At 59.8% G+C, this 22,802-nt stretch overlaps 8 protein-coding genes across 9 annotated transcripts; 5 read left to right on the top strand and 3 right to left on the bottom strand.

Annotated features, from left to right (window-relative positions):
* Positions 1 to 12: 12 nt before the first annotated feature.
* JDV02_001342 (uncharacterized protein) lies at positions 13 to 3,560 on the bottom strand. 2 transcript variants are annotated; one of them, XM_047982261.1, is made up of 5 exons: positions 1,833 to 3,560; positions 1,715 to 1,762; positions 1,587 to 1,654; positions 1,040 to 1,486; positions 13 to 974 (listed from the first exon to the last, which is right to left on the bottom strand). In XM_047982261.1, exons 1-5 carry the CDS (start codon positions 2,170 to 2,172, stop codon positions 543 to 545), a joined length of 1,335 nt encoding a protein of 444 aa, XP_047838223.1. In that variant the 5' UTR covers positions 2,173 to 3,560; the 3' UTR covers positions 13 to 542. The 2 variants fall into 2 exon arrangements, with proteins under 2 accessions (XP_047838223.1, XP_047838222.1); XM_047982260.1 differs by having other exon boundaries at positions 1,587 to 1,762; positions 1,833 to 1,989; positions 2,163 to 3,560.
* A 2,264-nt stretch (positions 3,561 to 5,824) lies between these two features.
* On the top strand, positions 5,825 to 6,225 carry JDV02_001341 (uncharacterized protein; the record flags this gene model as incomplete). Its single annotated transcript, XM_047982259.1, has 2 exons — positions 5,825 to 6,004; positions 6,067 to 6,225. The coding sequence occupies 2 exons, from the start codon at positions 5,825 to 5,827 to the stop codon at positions 6,223 to 6,225; spliced, it is 339 nt and encodes a 112-aa protein (XP_047838221.1).
* A 596-nt stretch (positions 6,226 to 6,821) lies between these two features.
* On the top strand, positions 6,822 to 8,108 carry JDV02_001340 (uncharacterized protein; the record flags this gene model as incomplete). The annotated part of the gene is made up of 1 exon (XM_047982258.1): positions 6,822 to 8,108. One exon carries the CDS (start codon positions 6,822 to 6,824, stop codon positions 8,106 to 8,108), a length of 1,287 nt encoding a protein of 428 aa, XP_047838220.1.
* A 35-nt stretch (positions 8,109 to 8,143) lies between these two features.
* On the bottom strand, positions 8,144 to 10,400 carry JDV02_001339 (uncharacterized protein). Its single transcript, XM_047982257.1, has 5 exons — positions 10,257 to 10,400; positions 9,745 to 10,134; positions 9,628 to 9,646; positions 9,202 to 9,526; positions 8,144 to 9,101 (listed from the first exon to the last, which is right to left on the bottom strand). The coding sequence occupies exons 2-5, from the start codon at positions 9,783 to 9,785 to the stop codon at positions 8,638 to 8,640; spliced, it is 849 nt and encodes a 282-aa protein (XP_047838219.1). The 5' UTR covers positions 9,786 to 10,134; positions 10,257 to 10,400; the 3' UTR covers positions 8,144 to 8,637.
* A 196-nt stretch (positions 10,401 to 10,596) lies between these two features.
* On the top strand, positions 10,597 to 14,691 carry JDV02_001338 (Chitin deacetylase). The gene is made up of 6 exons (XM_047982256.1): positions 10,597 to 11,217; positions 11,292 to 12,020; positions 12,085 to 12,322; positions 12,393 to 12,488; positions 12,540 to 12,688; positions 12,748 to 14,691. The coding sequence occupies exons 2-6, from the start codon at positions 11,554 to 11,556 to the stop codon at positions 14,468 to 14,470; spliced, it is 2,673 nt and encodes an 890-aa protein (XP_047838218.1). The 5' UTR covers positions 10,597 to 11,217; positions 11,292 to 11,553; the 3' UTR covers positions 14,471 to 14,691.
* A 697-nt stretch (positions 14,692 to 15,388) lies between these two features.
* On the top strand, positions 15,389 to 18,441 carry JDV02_001337 (Chitinase; the record flags this gene model as incomplete). Its single annotated transcript, XM_047982255.1, has 5 exons — positions 15,389 to 15,546; positions 15,656 to 15,680; positions 15,746 to 16,028; positions 16,142 to 16,977; positions 18,418 to 18,441. The coding sequence occupies 5 exons, from the start codon at positions 15,389 to 15,391 to the stop codon at positions 18,439 to 18,441; spliced, it is 1,326 nt and encodes a 441-aa protein (XP_047838217.1).
* JDV02_001336 (uncharacterized protein) lies at positions 18,088 to 19,627 on the top strand. Its single transcript, XM_047982254.1, has one exon. It carries the CDS (start codon positions 18,599 to 18,601, stop codon positions 19,223 to 19,225), a length of 627 nt encoding a protein of 208 aa, XP_047838216.1. The 5' UTR covers positions 18,088 to 18,598; the 3' UTR covers positions 19,226 to 19,627.
* Positions 19,628 to 19,969: 342 nt separating this feature from the next.
* JDV02_001335 (uncharacterized protein) lies at positions 19,970 to 22,651 on the bottom strand (the record flags this gene model as incomplete). The annotated part of the gene is made up of 7 exons (XM_047982253.1): positions 22,521 to 22,651; positions 21,969 to 22,133; positions 20,962 to 21,070; positions 20,731 to 20,803; positions 20,443 to 20,549; positions 20,120 to 20,355; positions 19,970 to 20,064 (listed from the first exon to the last, which is right to left on the bottom strand). The coding sequence occupies exons 3-7, from the start codon at positions 20,979 to 20,981 to the stop codon at positions 19,970 to 19,972; spliced, it is 531 nt and encodes a 176-aa protein (XP_047838215.1). The 5' UTR covers positions 20,982 to 21,070; positions 21,969 to 22,133; positions 22,521 to 22,651.
* Between the last annotated feature and the right edge of the window lie 151 nt (positions 22,652 to 22,802).

Raw genomic sequence — 22,802 nt, 5'->3', positions numbered from 1 at the left:
CACAAGATATAGAGCATTCGTTCATTGCAGTACGTAACAATGCGCCTGCCTAACACGAGGCGTGAAATGAGACGTTCCGGCCTCCGTAATTAAACCATCCCCGGCCGACCCAATGGAGTAAAACATCTCCAGCAAGTAACCAAAAAACACCGAGGCAGAGAGGACCTTGCCTACCCAAAATACCCAACCAGTGCAGTGTTGTCAAACCAATCTGAACGCCAGTATCCAAAAGTCACCGTGGAGGTGAGCGGGAGTAAAACCTACCATATGTACCGCGCGCGGCGCAAGCCAGGCCCGACCGACCAGCTAAGCCATAAATCCCGTGGCAAAATACGTGCCTCTGGGAAATCAACATGAAGGCGTGTTGCCCGGGGCGAAATAAAGCGAGAGCGAAAACAGAACTGTATCATGATGCCGTCCAGGGCGCCTGTTGATGATGCTAGAAAGGATGTCGGGTCGTTTGTCTTGTGCTTTTTTCGTCCCCGCACCGGGAAAGGCAGGCGAACATGCATGGGGAAAACGAATCCTAGAAGATGGTCACATCACCTGATTTCGAGCTGAAAAGGCTTGAACCGGCCGCCGATGGTAGCACAGCGGGGACATTTCCTATGCGCTCCCTGCTCTGCCATGAGGACACCGACACAGGTAGAACACAGCCCACAGATGCACTCGGTACATGCGTACGAGTTCTTGAGCTGTGACACTCCCTGGCAGGCGGCGCAGTAAATCTGGATGTTTTGCGAAGAGCCGTAGCTCGGCGACGATTCCGAGAGTCCCTGGGAGCCCATGTGAAATGTCTCGCCACTCTCGCCGCTTTCCACTGATGGAAAAGGCTCGGCAACATCTTGGTTGAATGATGGTGGAGTGAGAGCCTGTTGTAGAGGAGAGGCCTGATAGCTCGTCGGTTGAGCTGGCTGCGGATGGTGGAACGGTGGCAAAGAACCTCGCTGGATGGAAACGGGTGACTGAGGAACCTGCGGGCGACAGTGTCAGGAGGTAGAACATGATGACACACGCCCAGGCGAGTGTATAAACTTACTGGAGTGCGATCGTCCAGGTCGCCCGCGGCGGAAGCCGCGGCGGCGTCAATCAAGTCTGCCCACCGCTTATCGCGGTTTGCGGACGGTTCTGCAGACAGAGCCTTCCGATCAAAGCCACCACCATATCTTGGAGGCTCCTCGTTCTGAAGACGGCGAAAGAGGTCAATGTTCTGCCCCTTGGAGTTCTTCTTCTTGTGGTGAGGCTCGCGGCCGCGCTTCGACACCGACTGCTTCCGAGGGCGGCTTTGTTGGCCGAGGGGTCTCTGCAGCGGGGGCAGGGTCGAGGACCGGCCAGGAGGCGAATGTGCCATGAGCGATGGCAGGATCTCGCGTGGCCTGCCTCCAGAGAATGGATCACTGGTGATGTCGTTGTGAGACAGGTTGAGGGGAGGCAGCTCAATCGAGCTTCGAGGAATGCGCCGCCCATCCGAGTCCGAATAGTAACCCTGGAGTGGTCGCGGGTCAAGCCCGAGTGTCAGCTGCCGTCCATGCCGGGCTGAGCCCATCAACGCTATCGATAGGAGCGGCGGGGCCAGGGAGTCATACGCCATCCATGTCAATGTCTCGCTCAGACTTGATACCGTGAAGTTCGGCGAGAGCCGCCGCTGCGCGAGCTGCCCCCAGCATTCGGTTACCACCACTTGTGGTGTACTCATCACTATGACGCGGCGTACCAGGGTTGCTTGGTGTGTCACGATAATAATTGCCTCTGTCGTTGAGGTCTGTTGTGGCGGGTAGGTCAGCTCACCACTGCATCAGTGAGCTCGGGAGAGGAGGGGGGGGGGGACCAACTCTGAGCGGCAGATGATGTGGGCTGGTCGTTGCGGCGCTCCTGGGGCGGGGAGCTAATCATGAGTAGGAAGCTTTCCTCGGTCGCGGGGAGCTTGGGGATATAGTGTTCAGGGTGCGCCCGGCGGATATGCTCCTGCATGGAGCGATATCGCTTTTCCTGTGCGACGAGTGAAATGGTCAGTGATCTATTGCAGCCGCATCGGATCGGGATACAGAAGCGCAGCAGCGCCATGGCAGCTGGAGCTGAGCAAGTCGTCGTGACCATGCATGCAAGCAGGGCACGAGGCCGACGCAGCTGATACGCGGCCAAAGAGAAGCAGGTAAACTCACGCCGACACATCGCTTGCGACAGCTAGAGCCATCCTGATTGCGGAGAGGGCAGACGACTTCGTTGGTAGCGTCTGTGATTGAGAAGGAGGATGTCAAGGACGAGCGTGGTGGCATCTTGACCCCACCATGCGCAGTAGTAGGTCGGTGCAGATGATGAGGCGAGACAGCTCCGAGGCGGGCAGGTGCTATGTGATTGAGTGAGGCGGTTGATCAATTGGGCAAGCAGAAGCCGTAGAGAGCTTTCGCATCGCAAGTCGGCGACGTTGCCCGGGAGAATGCAGCGAGGCCGAGACTGCCGAGCACGATCAGCTGCTGGGTGAGGGAGGGCGAGCGAGTTGCAGCTGATGCACGAAGCGGGCGGGCGACCAGTGACGGTGACAAAGGGCACGTCGTCGTCGTCGTCGTCGTCGTCGTCGATATAAACGGGAGCGACTATTTATTTGCAAAGATGCCGTGTCGAAAAGCTGCGCAGAGAGTTTACTGGCCGGTAGTGGACCTAAGAACTGCTGGTTGAGATGGCCAAAAGGCAGACTGTGCGTTCGCGCCAAAGGCCTGCGGGAAAAGGTTTGTGTCGATGCAAGGTCAAAATGGAGGCTAGGTGGTAGGCGGCGCGATGGAAGGGAAAGAAGATGGTGCCCGCGAGGTGTGTATAAGCGGTAGCCAGAGCTTATGTCAAGCAAGCTCTCAGCGCAGCGCAAGCCCAGGCGAAGAGGGAAGAAGGCGAGGAGGCAAGGTAGGTACTTTACGGTACCGGCGTCTGGTGCCCGCCCGCGCCTGCCTGTCCTGTCAGGAGCTCCGCCTCCCCGTCTGGGTTTGAGACTCGAGAGGGTCCGGTCCCTGCCGCACGGCGCAGCTCGATAAAGGTAGGTACCTAGATAGTACGAAGTAGGTGCCGGTGCTCTCCGCACTGGTTGGTACCCAAGGCAAGGTACGAAGGAGGCAAATTGAAGGTAAGGTATAGTAACTTAGTAGGTAGGTAGGTGGTAACTAGGTAATAAGCGAAGACGGGTTGGCCGGATGAATGATGGTGGCGAGCCCACGTCGGCTCTGCGATGCGCCGGGCGCGACGACACTCCTCGCAAGCCGCTACCCAAGGTACTTTGTACTCGGTGCCGTGCCCACGAGGGACAAGCGCCGAGGGTGAGTGCGAGGGAGCGCAGCAGAGCCGTGTCGAGAAGCCTTGCAGATAGATGTGGCTGTCGTCTCAGGTATCATGTGCGACAAAAGGGGAACGGGTCCAAGGGCGCTGCGGCCTGCGCAAGCGGCGTCCGTCTCGATGTCGTCGCCCGAGCCGGTGTGAGGTGAGGGGCCGAGACGAGGGGCCCTTGATCCGTGAGTTGGCGATGTGAGGCAGCGACGACGGTGGAAGCTCAAGTTGTTTGGTGCAGCGCCGGATTCGAGAGGAATGCGGGCGTTTACAGTCGGCAGACAGACACCCGCCGCTGCCGTCGCCGCCGCCGCCGCCGCCGCCGCCATGGACTGGACGATACGTAGATGGGTTCAGGGCCCTCGGCAATCTACTTCCACTGAGGTGCCACCCGCGCAATTCTGGGGGCGCTGGCGCTCAACTGACTGGCACCAGCGCGGCAGACCCAGCGGAGCGCACGCTATAGGTACTACTAGTGACTCTGATGACCCTCCGACCCTGCGCCAAAAATGATTGACTGACGAGAAAGGGCCGCCGGAGGGGGCCGACCATGTCCAATGGGAAGCTCAAACACGAAGCTCTATGCTGGCGGCGGAGCAGCCAGAGGTCCCCGCCACAAGCTTGCCATTCACGGCGCCCTCTTGGTCCTCTTCTCCTCTCCGTCTCGCCCCCCGCTAGCGCCCACCAGACGGGATCCCAAGCGTCCCTTCTTTTGCTGCTGCTGCCAGTCTCGCGCAGAGCCTAGAGCTTGCAAGTCAGGCCCAGTGGCCAGAGCGTCGGCGAGGCGTCTTGCGCTGGAGCACGGCCAGCAGCAAGTCACACGAGGAGGAGGGGCCATTCACAGGTGCTCAATGACTCGGGACGGCCGTGGGTGGGGGGGCATGCCTTGGGTCGAATCAATGGTTGGTACCGGCCGACAACGAGTCGGCGACCGAATTGGAAGACTTTTTCCTGCTCCATTTGGCTTGTCTTTCGGATGGCATGGCATGGGTGCCGCTTGTGGGCGGATGGCAAAATGCTCCAGCTCCCAAGGCGGCGGGAGGGATCGAAGCAAGGTCGCACAAACGAGCAGCAGAGCTCCAGCGGTCATGCAGGCATGCCAGCTCCCCCCAGCTTCGCGACGAATCCCAAGGATCTGTCTCGTCAGCTTGCGAAGCTCCAGCTCCACAGGTAGGTGGTGTGTGGCAACGAGCCAGGGTGGTGGTGGGCATGGTCAAGGGTGCAGAGGTGCTGTACTCCTGGTACTTTGCGCAATCGTGGCGGCAGTGTGGGCTTCTTCGTGGAGCTGGAAAGCTCCCTTGTTGGAATCCTTGCTCGCCTGGGGATGCTCGTGACGTGACGGACAAGGTGGGGGGGAGGGGGAGGGGGCTCTGGTCGAGCCTCCAACATCTAGAGACAAGCACTGGTGGCAGGACGGTAGCTGCCGTTGAAAGAGGCGTTCCACGGACCCAGGCAGGAGACGCTGCTGCTGCTGCTACTGGCGCAGCAGAGGGGGACCGGGCTCATGACGTCTGTCCGCCTCTTCTCGTCAAGCAGCCGCTGCATGCAGCCATCTGCATGACACTGGATAGACTGGAGAACGAAACCCTGCGCACAGTTGATGATGCGATTAAGTACCGCCAGCGGGAAGGTCGATTCCGCATTGGGTCTGACCTTGCCCCATCGGCGGGCCCGACTGCGTCAACCCGCCCACCACCTCTTGTCACCGTCGCCCCAGTTGGGCGTGAAGCCAATGGCTGCTAGAGCGTTTCCGGCCCGTGGTCAGCTTGCCGTTTCCCAGAGCCGCTTGGATCCGGAGCACAGCATCGGCCAAGAAACGTGTGAGAGCTGGCGTCGAGGCTTGCCATGAATCAGGGGAGAAAGGAAAGAAAAAAAAGACTCTTCGCGTGCCACTCCCCGGAGCGTCCGCAGCTTCCAAACAGCGTGCGCCGAAGCGTCCAGACCGCCCGGGCAGCGAACCTGAAGACGATCCGGGCCTGGAGGGGGTGTCCCAAGGGGCAGCCGAGGTGGCATTGGCGGGCGGGCGTCGCACTACCGAGCACACTGACATCACTCGCCCGGGTCGCCGTGTCGAGGAGCCTCCCTCCCTCCCTCCATCCTTGGGCGTGCGCGCCCCTGCGCTTTGGCTCTGCTCTCTGGTTTTAGATTTGGCTCGCGACTTCGGCGGCGATGTCCACCACCGTCTCGTTGGTGGTGGTGTTGGTGGTGGTTCGTCCGTTCGAGTGCTTTGCCGAGTCGTGCACGCGCGTGGTTGTGGCGAGTGGATAGAGGGGGGAGGGCACTAACCTAAGCTCGTGGCAGATCTCTCAAGCCAAGTGGTGGACGCTGGAGCCGGGAGGCACCTCCATCACCGTCCTATCGCGGCCCCCCTCGCTCCTTCCTCCGAAGCACAGAGCAATCGCAGGTTCAGGTCGCTCAGGCAGCACGGCCACGGTCGCGCCCGCCTCTTGGGCTCGTGGCCGCCTCGAGGCGGTGACAGACGACCGACCCCGCGCTCGCCCGCGCTTGCCAACCGATGGGAAGAGGGGCCTTGTGCCATTGGGTGGCAGGAGACCCCCCGGGCGCCCAGATGGGGCAACCACGGAGGGCCTGTCTCCCTTCCTTTCCAGGGTCCAAGTCGCCCCACCACGCAGAATTCCAGACGGAGTGTGAGAGCGCCATCACCAGCCTCTCTCTGCACTGCGCTTGCGAGAGTGTAGGTATTGCTCGACATATGCCCAAGGCGTGCGTACGAGTGCTGACACGGTGGCATCTCAGGTCGAAATCATCAGTCTGTCCCGTTCGACGGCTCCCATTACGACGGCCTGCATCCATGCTGAGTCTCGCCACGACTTCCGAAGCACCGAGGTGCTCGTGATGACGAGCGATGGCACTCCTTCAACTGGAACAGCACCGGCACATCGGCGACGCGACTAACTGACGCGCTTCAGAGACAATGTGGCCGAGCTGGTATGCGTCTTCTCGCGATGGCGCCGCTCGTGATGGGCCAGTGCAGGTTGAGGAATTCCGTGGTGGTCCGGACCACCAAGCCTTGCCAGCTGAGGTCCATACCTCGACGCCTCGTCACTACGCGTCGGCCGATGGCAGAGGCCAACTGGACTACCGACTGCTGTCGTTCTACTCTCAATATTGATGCTCGGCTGTCAAGACCTTGATGTGATACGTGAGCCTCAAAGCCTCTCCGTGTCAGGATATCCAGGAGCAAGAACAACAAGTGTTGGCTTCCAGGCGCTGAGGATCACTTCGATGGGCGACTCAAACGCCACCTTCGAGATGCGCGGTCTGGTGTGTTCTAGTACGTGACTGCGGTGCGAGACACCTGGAACCAACCCCCCCGTGTGCCCTCTCCCGGTATGCGTCACCGTGATCCAGTTGACGTGTCGCGACGCGTGACCGCAAATGAGAGTTTCTCTTCCTATAGATAAGTTGGTTAAGTCGGACACTTCCCGTCTTTCTTCTGTCTCGTATAGGTGCGGTGGGCAGAGTCAAGGAGGATGTGCTAAACTACAACAATGGCACTCACGGTTAAGCAACTCAACGGCGATGCCGCCTTCTTGCTGAGCTTTGAGCCTCTTGAGGGTCCTTCTGCGGCACCCTGGGCGACTCCCGAACCCTTCCGCATCCTCCTGGACCCATGGCTAGAGGACTCGTACTCGATTAACCCGAAAGCCTCATTTGCGTCTCACGTTCAGGTGGCCTGCGTGTCGTCGTTGCAACAACTCGCGCAGCCCGATCTCGTCATCATCACCAACGCTCGCAGCGAACACTGCAATGAAACAACTCTGCGCCAGCTGCCTCCTACGGGCAGCAAGACACTCATCCTGGCAGAGCCCGCGGCGGCAAAGCTGATCCGGAGCTGGAAGTACTTCGACGAAGACATGGTCAGGACCTTGGAACGCTGGGAAACTCGCACGAAGAACCGGGATACCGTTGTGCGCATCCCTGTGCCACCGCAGGTTTGTGGCGGTAACGAAGGGGAGGTGACGGTTTCTTTGATTCATCAAAAGAGAGACCTCACCGGCCTCCATTCAGCCGTTGGCATTACGTACCGGCCCCCTCCGCCACACGCATCAATCTTTCGCCGCCAGGCTACGACGCCGCCCAAGTCGCCGACTGCTTCGATTTCAGACCTTCCTCCGCAGATTCCCACGCCTCGCCTTTCCCTCTTGCAAACTCCCGACTCGCCAGTCTCGGCCATGCTTGGTGCGTTCACTCCACCAGCGTCACCCGACTTTATGAAGTTACGAAACGTCCGCTCGTTAGCCTCCATACCGCCGCAAGCACGCAACCGGGCCGTATCGTTGATCTATTCTCCGTATGGCACTTCTTACAACTGCATGGAGCCATACGTCACCTCGCATCTTCTAGCAGAAGCGGCCCTTCCATTGACGACGATGCTGCACCCGTTCGATACAGTGCCGCACCCGTGGGGACTGAGCGGCAATATTGGAGCTGGGATTACTGCCGGGCTGGAGACGGCCAGGCTCTCGGGAGTACGTTCGTGGATCAGCGCCCGAGATGGCAAGAATGTCGGCGGCCTGGCCGGGAAGCTGGTGTATCGAAAGAAGTATCCGCGAGAGGAGGCCGAGGAGGTTATCCGACAGGCTCTGGGGCAGTCCACGCCCCGTAGCAGCGCTGGGTATGCCCGTGGCAAAAAGCCTGGTCGCCCGACGGAGACGCTGGCGCTGAGTCAGGGCGAGGAGGTGACGATGACGAGCGAGGGCGTCTGGGAGGAGACGGAGTGCCCCAGTCCCCTCCAGTACGCGGACGAGAAGCTCAAGGCGTTGCTGAGGACCTGACATGTGCCGAGATGTACTAGCATGTGGCACGCTACTTTTCATACTCATAGCAGCCCTACCTTGGTATTTTTAAGGGCTTTTTCGTATCAAGGAGAACCATCCTCTCAAGATAGGTATCAACAGCATTCAATAAAACACCCAGATCAGATACTAGTGTCAAACGCCCCCTTTTTCTCCGACGCGGGACAGTCTGCGACAAATATGGAGAGGAAAACGGGCAAAAGAAAAAGACACTGCACCAAGGAAGATGAGGGTATCATCCATGTATGTATGCCTGCCTGCCTACACCTGCAAAGCCAATCGCCCGTCGCCCGCGACTGTCCCTTCTACACATTCCGCCATGATGCCCGTCGTTGGTATCGAGTCATGCGCGTCATCATCGGCCTGGGCCGTCGTACGGTGCGGACAGCTCCTCTCCCGTGCGCTACCTCGCTCCCTTAGCCAGGGGAGCGAGAGCCGGGGCTTGACCTTGAGCGTCCCCAAAACGATAAAGGATCAGTCTCGCTCCAACATCCCTACAAACTCTGGCCTATTTCAGCTGCTTCAGAATCTCGCTCAAAAAGTCCTCGAAGCTCAGGGTGATGAAGCCGTCGCGGTCGTCGTCGTACTTTTTGAAGACGTCGGTCATGCGCTTGAGGGAGATGCAGCTCTGGACGAAGAGATCGAAGCTCATGACGCCCTCGCCACGCTTGTCGTAGGTGCGGAAGAGCAGCTCGACGAAGCCAGGGCTGAGGCGGTAGCGGAAGGCGATGAGGGCGTCGGTGAACTCGGAGAGGGATATGTTGCCGCTATGGTCGACGTCGAAGCGGTCAAAGAGGGTGCGCCACGAGGCCAGGAAGGACCACAGGCCGCAGAACTCCTCAAAGTTGATGGTGCCATTGCGGTCCGAGTCGAACATGCGGATCATCATGCGCACCGTCTGGATGTCAAAGGCCGTCCAGTCGCCATTGACTAGCGCCGCTGAGAGCTCCTTTTCCGACAGCTGGCCGGTGCCTGTAGCAAAGAGCCGTGTTAGTAGGGGGCGTGGCGGGACGACATGTCACCCATCACTCCTTTCGAGATGTACGGGAGCTGGGAGAGGAGGCCAACGCACGATCCTTATCCACAGCACGGAAGAGCGGGAGCAACTTCGCGTCGGAGCCCTGTTCTGGGACGGGCGAAGGCGGCGGGCGTGAGACCTGGGCGGGTGGCTGCTGCGGCCGGGCCTGCTGAGGCAGCGGCGCGTGGTGGTGACTGCTGGTGCGCGGTGGCGGACCCTGGCTGTAAGACGGCTGCTGCGGCGGCGGCGGCGGCGACGCGTGGCCGTAGGGAGGCTGCTTGTAGTGGTCGTGGGGGCCCGGCGCCGGCGGCCTGGGTTCGTATCGCGAGGAAGGCTGGGCGGCGTAGGATGCGCTCGGCGGAGCGGCGGCGCCAGGCTTCTGTTGGTTTCAATGTCAACCCAAGACGGCAACGAGACTACTGCATCTCCCGTGCACTATGGCTAGAGAGCGGCAAGTAGAGAGCGGCAGGAGGGACGTACGGGTTCAGGCTCCGCGAATCTATAAGAAGGGGCTATCGGTTAGTCACGATTGACGCCAAAGCCCGACGAACGGGTTTGCCAGCGACGGGCAGGCGAGGGGTCGCGGCGTTACTGTACCTAGGGAGAGCGTCCGGGTCGTAGGGTCTGTTGTACGCCATGTTTGACGGACAGGCAGTCGGCCCCTCGTGCGTCTGTGAAGAGAATTCGTAGGTGATCTTTGTGTACCCTTGCTACCGCGTCGAGGATAGAGTCGTGGAGAGAAGGGGTGGTGAGGTGGGAAGAGACGTTTGACTGCGGTTCAGCAATGGGAAGTGGTCAAAAGGTGTGGTGGTCAAGTACGAGTAGGCGGGGCAGTGTGTCGTCTGGTCCTTGGAGGGGTCTGGTGGTGACGGCCGATCCCCTGTCTGGTGGCACACGTTGCAGCAAACGAGCCGAGCCGTTCGTCACGTCACGTCACGCAGGGGCGATTGAACGGAGTTTGGGCGACCCCAGGTCCGGGGCGAGAAGCTGCAGAAAGAATTCGAGAGTTACTCAACCGGCAGCGCGCAGGAGCCGGACGAGGCGGCGGGCGAAGGAAAGATGAGGCTCTGCAGGTGGAGGCGCTGCTGAGGAGCTGGAAACTCACATACTTGGAGCTGAACCTCAGAATCGCCCAACAGCAGATGACGGCTTGTTGCCGCGCATAATGATGCGCTTTTGCACTGCCTGAGACGACGTCAGTTGACGGCGCTGCCGTTGGCGCCTGACATGGATGCGATGCCGGCCGGCCGTAGCGGCCCCAGGGAGCCTGGCATGGCATGGGTTCCGGGGTTGGGTTTGATCCGTTCTGAGGTTCCATGCCTGACTGGCCGGGGTGGCCCCTAGTGAGCCCCCCCTGTGAACCCCGGCCGGGGTGCAATGGAATATCTCTAGCAGCATCTACTAAGTAAGGTACGAAGTACGCGAACCGCAGCACTGAGGGGCGGGGCTCCCGTCGGTGAGCTCTCTCCACTGAAGGCGGACCTGGTCCATGAATGACTCCATCCAATTTTGAACCGCAATCATCTCGTTCGCCGGAGGATCTCTGCTGTTGCCCTTTTTTGGCGCAGCTACTAACGTACCTGGCACCTTGGTATGCGCTCTGCTGGCTGCTCTTGCCTTGCCGGGCAAGACCTAGATAGATACGTCCTCTACCCTTGGCGAGTCGTGCCTTCCGTTCATGCTGCGCAATACGATGCACTAAATGTCTAAACGCAGCTGCTGCAGCATCACGAAGTGCCATGGCAATTCGAAACCATCACGTTGCGTGAAAGCGCCGTTTAGGACCACAGCAGCCAAGACGCAACACCGCAATCATCGTCGTCAAGGGCCAGACGCCGGCGCGGACCACGACTCACAGCTTCGTTTTCCTATACCAGGGTCGGCTCTGGGAACCAGAGAGGGACACTGGAGCACGAGCCGCGAAAAGGCTGCACAATGTTCAGATGGCGACTCTCACTCGCCCGGCGACGCATTTGCAACGCATCGCTGGTAAAGGTCCATACTTTAGCACCCCGGTACTACGAGTATAGAGAAGAAAGCCTCATCTGCAGACATTATTCTCATGTATAGGCAAGTCAGCTTTCGCGGCAAAGGCGTCAGCGTTTGTCAAAATTGCCCCAGCTAACCATATAGCACGGCGCCAGACGGTGGAGACCAGCGCGCTGTTGGTAGTTGGACGCGCGTGGCAGCGTCTTTATCCGCGAAGCTATCTCCTCAGCTCCCGACAATGCGCACAATTCCAGGAGCGCGGGCGTGCCCGAAGCGCTGTGATGGAGTCTCCCTCAACAGTCGATAGTCCAAACCATGGTACCACGAAGCCGATAGTTCTTCGTATTCGTTCGATAAGCTACCGAGCAGATGCAATGCTCCGGGACGTGTCGAGCGACGGGTTGAGCCCGGAAGCCGATGCCAGCTGTATCGGTTCGGCCGTCACCCAGCTTCAATTCCCATGACGCGCAATTCCTCATCGCACGAGTGTACGAGGGACGTTTTTCCGAGTTACAACTTCATCCTGTCAAATCGAAATATCTTGATCAAAAAAACATGCGTTCATCTACCACTGTAAGCGTCGTTGGGGCGGCCCTCGCCGGCTTAGGGGTTACACATCCAACTCATGACGGACGGTTTTCTATGCCCAACATCATGGTCGGGCTGCGAGACGACCCTCGTGAGCAGTCGGCGCATTTACAGTCAGCACTGCAAAGGCGAAGAAACGAAGAGGACCTGTCCCCAGCCTGGCCTCCAAACCCTGCCCGAGCAGCCAGCCAGAACCCTTCATGGAATAACATGGAAAGGCGGCAGTCGGTGAGCAGATGCGGTGCCGACTTTGGAGGCGCCATCTGCGACCCAGGATATTGCTGCTCCAGCGCTGGGTGAGTGTATACTGCTGTACAAAGGCAACTGACTGACGGATAACTCCCCTATCCTCAACTCCAGATGGTGTGGCTTGGGCTATTTATACTGCTCCGCGCCGTCATGTCAGATAAATTACGGCCCGGGATGCGATGCAAACACCCGCCCCTGCGGCAGCGACACAACGAACGTGTCGAGACCACGGCTGGGGTCCGTTCCGTACGGAGTTGCCATCTATCACTGCGAGGTATACGGAGACATTGCTCTCACCTATGATGACGGGCCATGGTTCTATACCTCTGATCTGCTCGATCTCCTAAAGGTCCGTCTGATCCGCCATCCTGCTTGAAGACCTGTCTTGGCCCACTGGATCTCACATTATTTGTGCTCAGAACCATAGCGCAAAAGCTACATTCTTCGTGACTGGCAATAACCTCGGCAAGGGCAAGATCAATGATCCCAGCTTACCATGGCCAGGCATCATCAGAGTGGGTGTTCTGAGAACCGGCTGTTAAGACCTTTCTCACGCATAGCAACAGCGCATGATCGCCGAAGGTCATCAAGTCGCCAGTCACACATGGGCTCATCAGAGACTCACCGACCTAACTCCTGATCAAGTTCGAGAACAAATGCTCTTCAACGAGGTGGCCTTCAACGACATTCTGGGTTACTTTCCCACATATATGAGGTGTGAACAGGTCCTTTGTTCTCGTTTATGAATGCACTCGCATTGACCAAAAGCCGTAGGCCGCCTTACTCGGCCAGCAACGCTCAAGTCGACTCCATCCTCGGCGATCTCGGCTATCACATCACCTACTTCAACCTAGACACCGAGGGCTATCTTCATGACGACCCAAACACCATCCAGAAAAGCAAGGACATCTGGGACGAGGCTGTCGAAGGAGCCAACACGGCCACCACCAAGTGGCTGCAGATAGAGCACGACCCTGTTTGGCAGTCTGTCTACAACCTCACCGCACATATGCTCGAGTCGCTCTTCCGCAACGGCTTCCGCTCCGTCACGGTTGGCGAGTGCCTTGGCGACCCAAGTGGGAACTGGTATCGCACAGGGACCTCGGGCCCGTCGACGTGCCCATCCGCAACTTCGGGGGCCCCCACGGCGACTCCCACGGTTGGGCTACCCAGTACGAATGGCCGTTGCGGTGTCAACTTCAACGGCACGACTTGCGTCAACCAAGGCTCGGATAGGTGTTGCTCTCCGGCGGGATGGTGCGGTGGTACTACCGCCCACTGCGGCACTGGGTGCCAACCCCTTTATGGCCAGTGTGGTTCAGCAAGCTCGAGTTCGAGCTCGAGCAGTAGCAGTAGCTCTACCTCCAGCTCAAGTGTGCCGGGCATCACCATTAGCACTAGCTCCACGTCGTCCTCGTCGACATCTTCAACGACGACGAGTGCATCGGCAACAGCGACCGTCGGATCGCCTAGCACCAATGGACGTTGCGGCATCAACTTCAGCGGCATGACGTGCGTCAACCAGGGCTCTGACAGATGCTGCTCTTCGGCAGGGTGGTGCGGAAATACGACCGCCCACTGCGGCACTGGGTGTCAAGCTTTATATGGGCAGTGCGGTGCAGTAAGCTCGAGCTCCAGTAGCTCCAGGTCATCATCGTCCTCGTCTACAAGCTCGACGACGACGACGAGCGCGTCGGCAACAGCGTCGGTCGGACCCCCGAGCACGAATGGCCGCTGCGGGCCCAAGTTTGGTGGCACCACCTGCGTCAACCAGGGCTCCGACAGGTGCTGCTCGTCGGCCGGCTGGTGCGGAGGCACCTCTGCTCACTGCGGCACGGGCTGTCAACCACTCTACGGCCAGTGCGGTACATCTTCGTCTGCCTCAGTCGCGGCCCTGCTTTTTGCTGCCCCTTCATCCTCGTCTCTATCGTCTGTTTCGAGCTCCACCGCTTCCGCGAGTACTGCGCCTTCCGCCTCGTCTTCGTCCGCACCGTTCGCACCCCCTTCGACTACGTCGTCGACTTCTTCCACTGCATCCTCGACTTCGTCTTTGGCTGCACTGCTGGCCCCTCCTCCGACTGAATCCTCCACGTCTTCTACGGAACCCACCACCTCGTCATCCACTGTATTTTCAACCTCTTCCGCAACGTCAACGTCCTCTACTGCATCTATTTCATCGAGCACATCCACCTCCTCGTCCACATCCACCACCCCCACTTCGACGTCATCTCTTTCTTCCACGTCCTCTAGTACATCTTTTTCGACGAGCACAACCACCACCTCGTCCACAGCCACGTCCAGCACCTCCGCGACGCCAAGTGTAGGGCCACCCAGCACCGACGGACGCTGTGGACCAGATTTCAACAACACAACCTGCGTCGGCCTAGTCGACTTGGGGCCGTACAAGTGCTGCTCTGCAAAGGGCTGGTGCGGCAACACGACTACCCAGTGCGGAGATGGATGCCAAAAGTGGTATGGAAACTGTACTTTGACTTAGTGTTGGTCGTGATCGGACTTTGGTCAAGGCTGGAAGTAATGGGCCAACCCTGAAAATTTCACGTAGTGCCTTTGGCTTTCATGGCAGGGTTGCCTGTATATTATAACGTGGTTTCTGTGGCGTTCATACTCGGAGTCATTTGATTTGCTACATCACCTGCCCTCAACGTGTATAGGAGGATCTCGACCCATCCAAGCTACGTACTCGAAATTGTCTCAATCGTATACCTCACTCTTTCCAGGGTCCCATATCACCCCCTAATGGGGAGAGGGAATCGGGCGGCGTGGCGGGCGAAAAGAGTTGGGTCCATTGCTTGCCTCCTCCTCAGCTGAAAAAGGGGGGGGTTCCGCAGCAGCCGCACAATAAATGAATTCATCGACGCCCGCAACGCACTATCGAAACCTTGACATCTTCGCCTGGGAAGAGAGAAATAATAATGGCTGCCTTCCTCAACCCCCCCCCCCCCCTTTTCGCTCCGGTAAGACTATGCTGTCAGCTAATATCCTGTTTCTGTCAAAGGCTACTTACTTCGTACGAAGCGGCGGCGGCCAGCTAGTTGTCGCCGCCCTCGGAGGGGCTGGCGAACCTAGTTTGACGTAGCAAACGTAGTAGTTGCCTTTCTTCTCTCATCGCGGCCGCGCGCGCCACATACAGGCGCCGATGTGTGTGTGAGCTGTTGTATGTATATCAAACTCGCTTGAGGGCCATATGTATAACAACAGACAATGAGGAGCCGAAAAGGTCGGTATGGATAGAGGAGTTCTCGACACGGAGTTTCAAACCCCCCGCCTTGGTCTTCTGTTCCCCGAATCCCTACATTTGTTTTCTGCACGGCTTATAACTCGGGTTTGATCTCCTACTCGTCCTCTCCTTCTCTCCCGTTTCTCTCTCCACACCCTCTCGGGTCTCCGTGAGGCAATGGGCTCCAGCGTTTCTCGATACTTTGACCTCGCGCTCACGGTGAGCGGAAGCCCCGTAAACGCCGTCTACTACCCGTCGTGGAAGCTGTACGACGGCAAGCCCCCGTCCATTGTCCAGGCGGAAGTCGTCACGCACGTATACTATGCCTTTGTCGGGTAAGTACTAGGGTCAGCAGGCCAGTCCAGAAATCCAAAAAAAAATTTTACAGGCAGACGGAAAGGCGGCCGGCGGCAGCTCTCTAACATGATGAATATGCTGCTATAGGGTCCACGAGAACGGGACACTTCGGGTACGTTTTCTTGCTTGCACTTTTCTTTACCGAGAAGAGATCTGACGCATGGAACACGCGCCCAGTCCCTCGACGAGTACGCGGACTTTGAGGCGCCCATCGGCGACTACGAGGGCTGCATCGACGCGCTCGGCGGGCTGAAGAAGAGGAACCCGTCCATCAAGACGTTGGTGTCGCTAGGGGGGGCCAAGGCCAGCGACGAGTTTCCCGCGCTCGCGGCGAGCGAGGAGTCGCGCCAGGAGCTCGCCTCGTCGGTGCGCGAGTTTTGTGATCGGCACGGGTTTGATGGAGTGGACGGTGAGTATCATTGCCTATTAAGATACACTCACATACACACACACACAGCCGGTGAGATGATGGGGTGGGTTGCGCGCAGCGTCAACATGACAACACCATTCGTCGAGAGGTCTGTGATTGAGTTGCGTGTGTGAGCCTGCTAACACGAACGCGCAACCCGCCAGTGGACTGGGAGCACCCAGAGACGCCCGAGCAGGGCCGCGACTTCATCAAGCTCCTGGGGGCGCTGCGCTCCGCCCTCCCGCCCGAGGCCGACTACCTCGTCACGGCGGCGCTGCCCACGACGGCCAACGTGCTCGACAACGTGGACCTCTGGGAGGCGGCGCGGGCGCTCGACCTGCTCAACCTCATGGCGTACGACTTTACGGGCGACTGGACGAGGCTGAGCGGGCACCAGGCGCAGCTGTGGCCGCCGACGGGGGTGGAGCACCGGGCCGGCGGCGTCGCGGCGGCGGCGGCAGCGGCGGCGACGAAGAAGACAAAGAAGCGCGGCGAAGACGGCGACGACGACGCGGACCTGCGGCTGTCGGGCGCGGGCGGCGTCGAGTACGCGTCGCGCGAGGGTGTCCCCGCGAGCAAGATTGTGCTCGGCGTGCCGGCGTACGCGCGCTACTTTCCCGGCGCGGAGGGCTACGGGGAGACGTTTGACGCGTCGCGCAGTGACGAGGTGGACTACTGCGACGTGCTCAACGGGAGCAGCAGTACCAGCGTCGTCATTACATCGTCGCCGTCGTCGTCGTCAGCGGCATCGGGGGCGAGAACGAGAACGCGGGAGGAGGGGACGGAGACCAAGGGGCCGGGATCCACGGTCGTCGAGATCGCGGTGGACGCCGAGGCGGTGGCGGCGTCGTTTGTCGACAGGCGTCCCGGCGGGAGGGGCTTCGTGTCGCTCGACGTGCCGGAGACGGTGGCCATGAAGGCCGGGTACGCAAAGTGCATGGGGCTCGGGGGGCTGTTCTACTGGCACGGGGCGGGGGACAGGACGGGCGACGAGAGCCTGGTGGGCACGGGGTATAGGGTGTTGATGGCGCAGTAGGGGGGGAGGGGAGAAGAAGACGAATAAGCATGTTGAATGCGTGAGCTAAAAAAACGTCGTCGTCGTTATCATCGTCGTGATGGTGGTGGTGATGGTGCGTAAGGAAGGGGGGGTTGCACATGGCGAGATGATAAGTGCAAAAAGTCAAGTAGATTAACCTATAACCCACCACAGCAGCTTGGGGGGGGGGGGGGGCGACTCTCTCGGATTTTCAATGCAGGATTTATATAATAATAGACTGCTGGCTGTCTGGCTGCCTTGGCTGTATACTGTACAGGTGATGAGCTATCTGCAAGGCTTGCCCCGGCGACATGACATGACTGTAATGGGACGGGCGGGCAGGGCAGGGCAGGGCAGTCTTGTTGATGATTTATCTTATTTTTTTCTTCTTCATTCCCAAGTCTGCACTGCCACCGCAGCAACCACCGTCACCATCAGTACACACACATACAATAAACATCCTTGGGCCACCGGAGTATCGTCCCCCCATCCATCCATCCATCCGACTGCTGTCGTCGGTCACCGGCCCAAGCGCCCAAGCGTGCGTGCTGGAGGACCCACGCACGACTTCGTACCCGCACCCGCATCGTCCCACTCACTCACTCACTCGCTCACTCTCTCCACGGACAGACAGACGCATTATTAACTACCAAGTCAAACTGCTCACTCACTCCTCCTCGTTACATATCCCTCGTATCCATCGCCCGTCCTCCCTCCATTCACTCATCTCCGTATCACTACTACATTGACACATCCATCCAACTCGCCGTTGCGACCCTCCACCGGACGGATTGCCGCCCGTCGCTCACGCACTCCCTCCCACCCAGCAGCTCGTGTCGTGCGACCTCCCCCGTCACTCACGTCTGCCCCGCCAATCCCCCGTCCCATCTGCATCCCGGCTGGCATCCCGGCTGGCATCCCGCCCGCGCTCTCCCCTCCGTACCGTAGTATCCAGTCACCCCACCACCACCAACATTTGAATATTATAAATGTCAGCAATGGGGGCTTCGACGACGACGACGACGACAACAACAACAACAACAACGACCGACGGCAGCCACGGCGCGGCGTCCGAGTTTTGGCTCTACGGCTACGGGTAAGCGTTCGCTGACACTTCCTCCCGGTCCTCCTCCTCGTCCTTCCTCCTCCTATCACCCCGCCCACTCGAATACCCTCAACCGTCTTTCACTCAGCTCTTTTCGCTTCACACCACTCGTCAACCTGTTGCCCCATTGCTAATCAAATCAACGTCCCCAGGAGTCTCATATGGAAACCTCCCCCTCACTTTGGTACCAACTTACCTTCCCCCCTTACCCAGAGACAAGAGAGCAACCCGTCCGACTTTATTCACATCGACGGGCACCTCGGCTGACAAAAGGGCCCCCTCCTTTTCGCGCTCTCCAGACAGACGAGTTTCCGGCTGGGTGACGGGCTACGTCCGGCGGTTCTGGCAGGTCTGTTGCAGCCCCTCCAGCTTCCCCCCATCCCTCCTCCCCTTTCCGTCTCTCTCTCCCTCCCTTTTTCTTTTCTCTCTTCAACCAGACGCTCTCACTGACAACCAACCCCCACCCCTCAGGCCAGGTAAATGTTTTTCCCCCTGTATCTCCTCCAACGACGGACAGGTCTCAGGGCTTTCTTTGAGATACTGACGCACGGGCTCAGCGAGGACCACAGGGGCACCCCCGAGGCCCCCGGCCGTGTCGTCACCCTCATCGAGCGCGCCTACTGGGAGAAGCTCACCGACCACCACGACTCGGCCCCTGACCGCGTCTGGGGCGTCGCCTATCGTATCGTCCCCGAGCACGTCGCCGAGGTCAAGGACTACCTCGACATCCGCGAGATCAACGGCTACTCCATCCACTACACGCCCTTCCATCCCGCCGATGGCTCGCCGCCAATCTCCACCCTCGTCTACATTGGCACCCCCGACAACGAGCAGTTTGTCGGCCCCCAGGACCCACACGAGCTCGCCCGCCACATCCTCGCCAGCCGTGGCCCCAGCGGCCTCAACAAGGAGTACCTCTACAACCTCGACGTCGCCCTCGACGAGCTGTGCGCCGAGAGTGGCGACGTCCACGTCAGCGATCTCGCCTCTCGCGTCAGGGCCCTCGAGCAGGAGCAGGCTGTCCCCTCGCCTTCCCCGCCCCCCGCCGACACACACTTCAACCGACGCAGCAGCATAACCGAGGCCGAGGAGCTCGAAAAGGCCTGACCCCAAGGCGAGCCTATGACATATGACATATAGAAATAGTAGCGGGAGAAGAAGCTTTTGTCGCGAGCGAGGCGGTCGGTCCATCCATCAACATCAAGACCCTTGAACCCAGTCCCCTCATCCCCCTCCCCCCCTATCCGACCCTGTCCACTGCCTCCCCCATAGAGCCTTTCCTTTTCCGTCGTCTATCTGGTCGACCCCGAACATCGTCGTCTTCGTCATCGTCGTCATCAATCTTTGTTGGCTGTCGGCTTGTTCTTGTCGCCTAGACAGGTAATAAAATAGACCCAACACGGCGGCACGGGATGCGTGCTGCCCGCTCTCACGCGCGGACCCGTCTCTGCTCCAGCCAAGTGAAAATCATCCGATGCCTCCCAGCCGCCGTCCCCCCCTCACAGAAAGACCAAAGGGGTAAGCAGTTGACACAGGGAAATACTTAAAAAGTGAAAAGGCGGAGTCAGCCCGCGACTCCAAGTCGTCCTTGTCGGAGATTGAAAAAGTACCCCTTTTGATACTTCCTCCAGATATCGACAGAATCATCCGGGTATCTTGCGATCAACATACTGGCAGATACTTGAAAACCCCCCCACGCCGCGGAGCACATTGTTTTGACGGTCCGCGAATATGCCCCAGCTAGGTCCCGAAAGCCTTCGCTGCTGCACAGACTGCAGCCCACTCTCCCCCCGGGGGACGCCTGCTGTAGGTCGACAAGGCCATGCCGAGGCGTCCCTGACCAAGAGCTGTTTAGTAGCCCCTGCCTCCCTGGGGAGGAGGCGGCTGCTGGGGATGGACCATCGGCTGGGACGGGTCCGCATAGCCGTACGGCGGGGCGCCGTAGCCTGCGAGAGAACGATCGGTCAGCTTCGCCCAAAGTTGGGGATGCAGTGGACTCACCTTGGGGAGGAACACCGTATCCGGGCTGCGGCGCAGGGTAGCCGCGGCCGTATGCCACCTGCTGGTACATGGGAGGAGCGCCGCCGCCATAGCCAGGGCCCTGGGGAGGGACGGCACCGTACGGCATCTGGGCCTGGTAGCCGCCGCGGCCTCCAAAGCCGCCGCCGCCACGGCCGCCCCCGTGTCGGGGGCCGTTGTCGGAGGCCCTGTCGACTCGAATGGTTCGGCCGTCAAATCTAGACCGCGATGAGAATGGGATTCTGAGGCTCGCGCGACCGACCACAGCTCAGCCAGCAAGGTAACACAAAGCAAGGAGCTCATACTCGACGTTGTTCATGGCGGCGATGGCATTCTGGGCATCTCCCTCCTGGGTGTAACGCACAAAGCCAAAGCCGCGGCTGCGACCAGTGTCTCGATCCTTGACCACCACCTTTTTCGAGCGAAGCAGAATTAGAAGAGCGTCTCACACACATGCGCGCGCGCGCGCGCGACGACGACGACATTGACAAGCGACCGCGCAAGGGACGAGTACGTGCAAAAGAGCGAGCATCGCAACGCGCACGTATGCATGAGGGTCGAAAGAACAGAGACAGGGAATCGCAATGACGTACCGCTTCTTCGACGGCACCAAACTCCTCAAACTTCTGGCGAAGAGTACCTTCCTCGGTGTGCCACGCGAGGCCGCTTGCATGAGAGTCAGCGACTGGAGCGTCTCCTTTGCGCGCGCGCGCGGCGACGACGTCGGGGTCGCGGCCGGTCGCGGGGGCGGGGAGGCAGGTCAAAACGAAAGAGGGGGAGCGCAGAAATGAGAGCTCAGGCCCCGCGCGCAGGGAGCGACTCACCCAATAAAGAGCTTCGCCATTTCGAAGAATTGCTTGTAGGCTTTGTAGGTGATGAGTGATGGACTTGTTGGGCGGGCGCAAGATGCAAGAGGAGCGTGCTTGTGCGAGGCTGTCAAAGGTTAGATTACCAGTTGAGGCAATACCTTGGGGTGTGGATAGGTAAGGTAGGTAGTGCCAGATGACCTTGGGAGGAAGAAGGGGGAGCAGGACAGGACCGGCGACGGGCTACAATAGGGCAGGCATGCAGGCTGGCTGGCTGGCTGGCGGGATAAGGTAAGGAAGGCAAGGAGAGCAAGACCCGACAGGATTGGGCAGAACCAGCGACGGACGGACGGACGCGTTGCCTCTCAGTCGCATCGCAGAGGTCCCTGGATCCAGAGACCCCAAGGGGGCGCCCCTCCCCCCCCAAGGAGGTCACCTGGAGACCCCAACTGGAACTCCGCGGCGGCGGCGCCGGTACGCGCGCACAAGTGCTCGGCGGACGGTGCGGGAAACCGTCCAGGACAGGGCAAGACCACACAGGTTGGCTGCCTCTGGGCCAGAGGCGCAAAGTAGCTCTACCCGCCTAGCAGCTGGCGCACGGCGCTGCCCGCCGATGGTGCATGCCGCCTGCTGGTACCCGGTACTGCCACGCGCCGCAGAGGGGGGATAAATAAGGGGCGTCTCGTTTGTCTGGACAGGGAACCGGCAAACCAGGCGCAAAAGGGGCGCTAGCGGCAGGTTCAATTTGTTCGTGGGGAGTGGGTGGTGGTTCCATTTGGGTCCGCCACAGGCGCAGGAAACGTGTGTTAGAGGCCATTGGGGGGGGATGGGAAGGGGGTCTTTGGGATGTGGTGGCGTGCATACTCCAACTCCCTGGGAGCTTGGAACGTTCGGCCGCCCGTGCGGGTACTCGAGCATGGCCCATGACCTTGGTCGCGGTGCGCGGTGCCGTGCTCCCCAGGGGCATGGATGGACGAGCAAAGGAGCAGCGTAGCATTCGAGTATAGTACCTTAATTGCACATACCTCAGGAGGCTGTGACGGGCAGGGCAGCCTCGTGGGGCACAGTCTGGGGTGCGTGAGAGCGATCCGTCGGCAGGTCAGCGCGGCGGCGTGTATATGACGCGCAGGTGCAGTGTTGTGCCGTTGGTGAGTTGGTCGAGATGATGCTATCGTCGAGCGGGACAACTGCTGAACATGGCGTGTCAGCAAAAACTCGGCTGTCGTGGACGCTGATGAATGGAGGTGGTGGCATCGTGCGTTGCCAGCATATGTCGGTCGGCCCAGACAGGCCAGTCAGTGTCCACCACACTCTCATTCATGGTGGGCAGTGTGCGCCGACGCTGATCGCTCCCCTCTGGGCCATGGTCGGGGTGCTTGTTCTTGCGCTAATTTGTCCAAGCCCGTCCCAGGCAGCCCTGGAGCCTCGACGCTGCTAGCGGCAGATGGAGGGCCAGACGGCCTTTCGAGGGCGCCAGATAGCGCCTCTGGCGGGGTAGCGGGCCAGCAGCACCGCAGCACGCACGACAAGACAGAGAGAAGGAAGCGACAGTTTTGTCCTCGGGCATTTCGACTCACAGGAGTGACCGCTGGTATCTGGTCCTCCGTGCTTCCATGTATGAAAGACTACATGCAGCACCGAGATTCGCACTCACGGTCAACGTTGGCGCAAGCAGCGCGGGCAGTTTGGATGTCGGCTTGGCCGTTGAGGTGCATGCGACGGGTTGCTGCGTCCTGAATGCCTGGCTTCGAGAGACGCGCCCGGCGGGGTGGGGATGGTTCCACGTCTGGGGGCCACCCTTGCGCCTGTGGGCTGTCGGAAGCTTTCTGAAGGTGGGTGACACCGCACGATGCACAACA

The sequence above is a fragment of the Purpureocillium takamizusanense genome, chromosome 1, assembly GCF_022605165.1.
Source record: "Purpureocillium takamizusanense chromosome 1, complete sequence".
NCBI lineage: Eukaryota > Fungi > Ascomycota > Sordariomycetes > Hypocreales > Ophiocordycipitaceae > Purpureocillium > Purpureocillium takamizusanense.
The sequence above is the reverse complement of the archived record's forward strand: the minus strand, read 5'-3'. Positions and strand labels throughout refer to the sequence as shown.

What these genes read in the sequence shown, in the direction of transcription:
- JDV02_001342 (XM_047982261.1), bottom strand. Translation starts at nt 2,172, where the DNA reads ATGTGTCGGCGTGAGTTTACCTGCTTCTCTTTGGCCGCGTATCAGCTG. An exon ending in GAGACATTGACATGGATGGC is followed by an intron (nt 1,487 to 1,586) that starts GTATGACTCCCT and finishes CGACCACTCCAG; the next exon opens with GGTTACTATTCGGACTCGGA. An exon ending in ACCTGGACGATCGCACTCCA is followed by an intron (nt 975 to 1,039) that starts GTAAGTTTATAC and finishes TGTCGCCCGCAG; the next exon opens with GTTCCTCAGTCACCCGTTTC.
- JDV02_001339 (XM_047982257.1), bottom strand. Translation starts at nt 9,785, where the DNA reads ATGGCGTACAACAGACCCTACGACCCGGACGCTCTCCCTAG. An exon ending in CCGTGCTGTGGATAAGGATC is followed by an intron (nt 9,102 to 9,201) that starts GTGCGTTGGCCT and finishes TCTTTGCTACAG; the next exon opens with GCACCGGCCAGCTGTCGGAA.
- JDV02_001338 (XM_047982256.1), top strand. Translation starts at nt 11,554, where the DNA reads ATGCCAGCTGTATCGGTTCGGCCGTCACCCAGCTTCAATTCCCATGAC. An exon ending in ATCTGCTCGATCTCCTAAAG is followed by an intron (nt 12,323 to 12,392) that starts GTCCGTCTGATC and finishes ATTTGTGCTCAG; the next exon opens with AACCATAGCGCAAAAGCTAC. An exon ending in CATGGCCAGGCATCATCAGA is followed by an intron (nt 12,489 to 12,539) that starts GTGGGTGTTCTG and finishes GCATAGCAACAG; the next exon opens with CGCATGATCGCCGAAGGTCA.
- JDV02_001336 (XM_047982254.1), top strand. Translation starts at nt 18,599, where the DNA reads ATGTTTTTCCCCCTGTATCTCCTCCAACGACGGACAGGTCTCAGGGCT.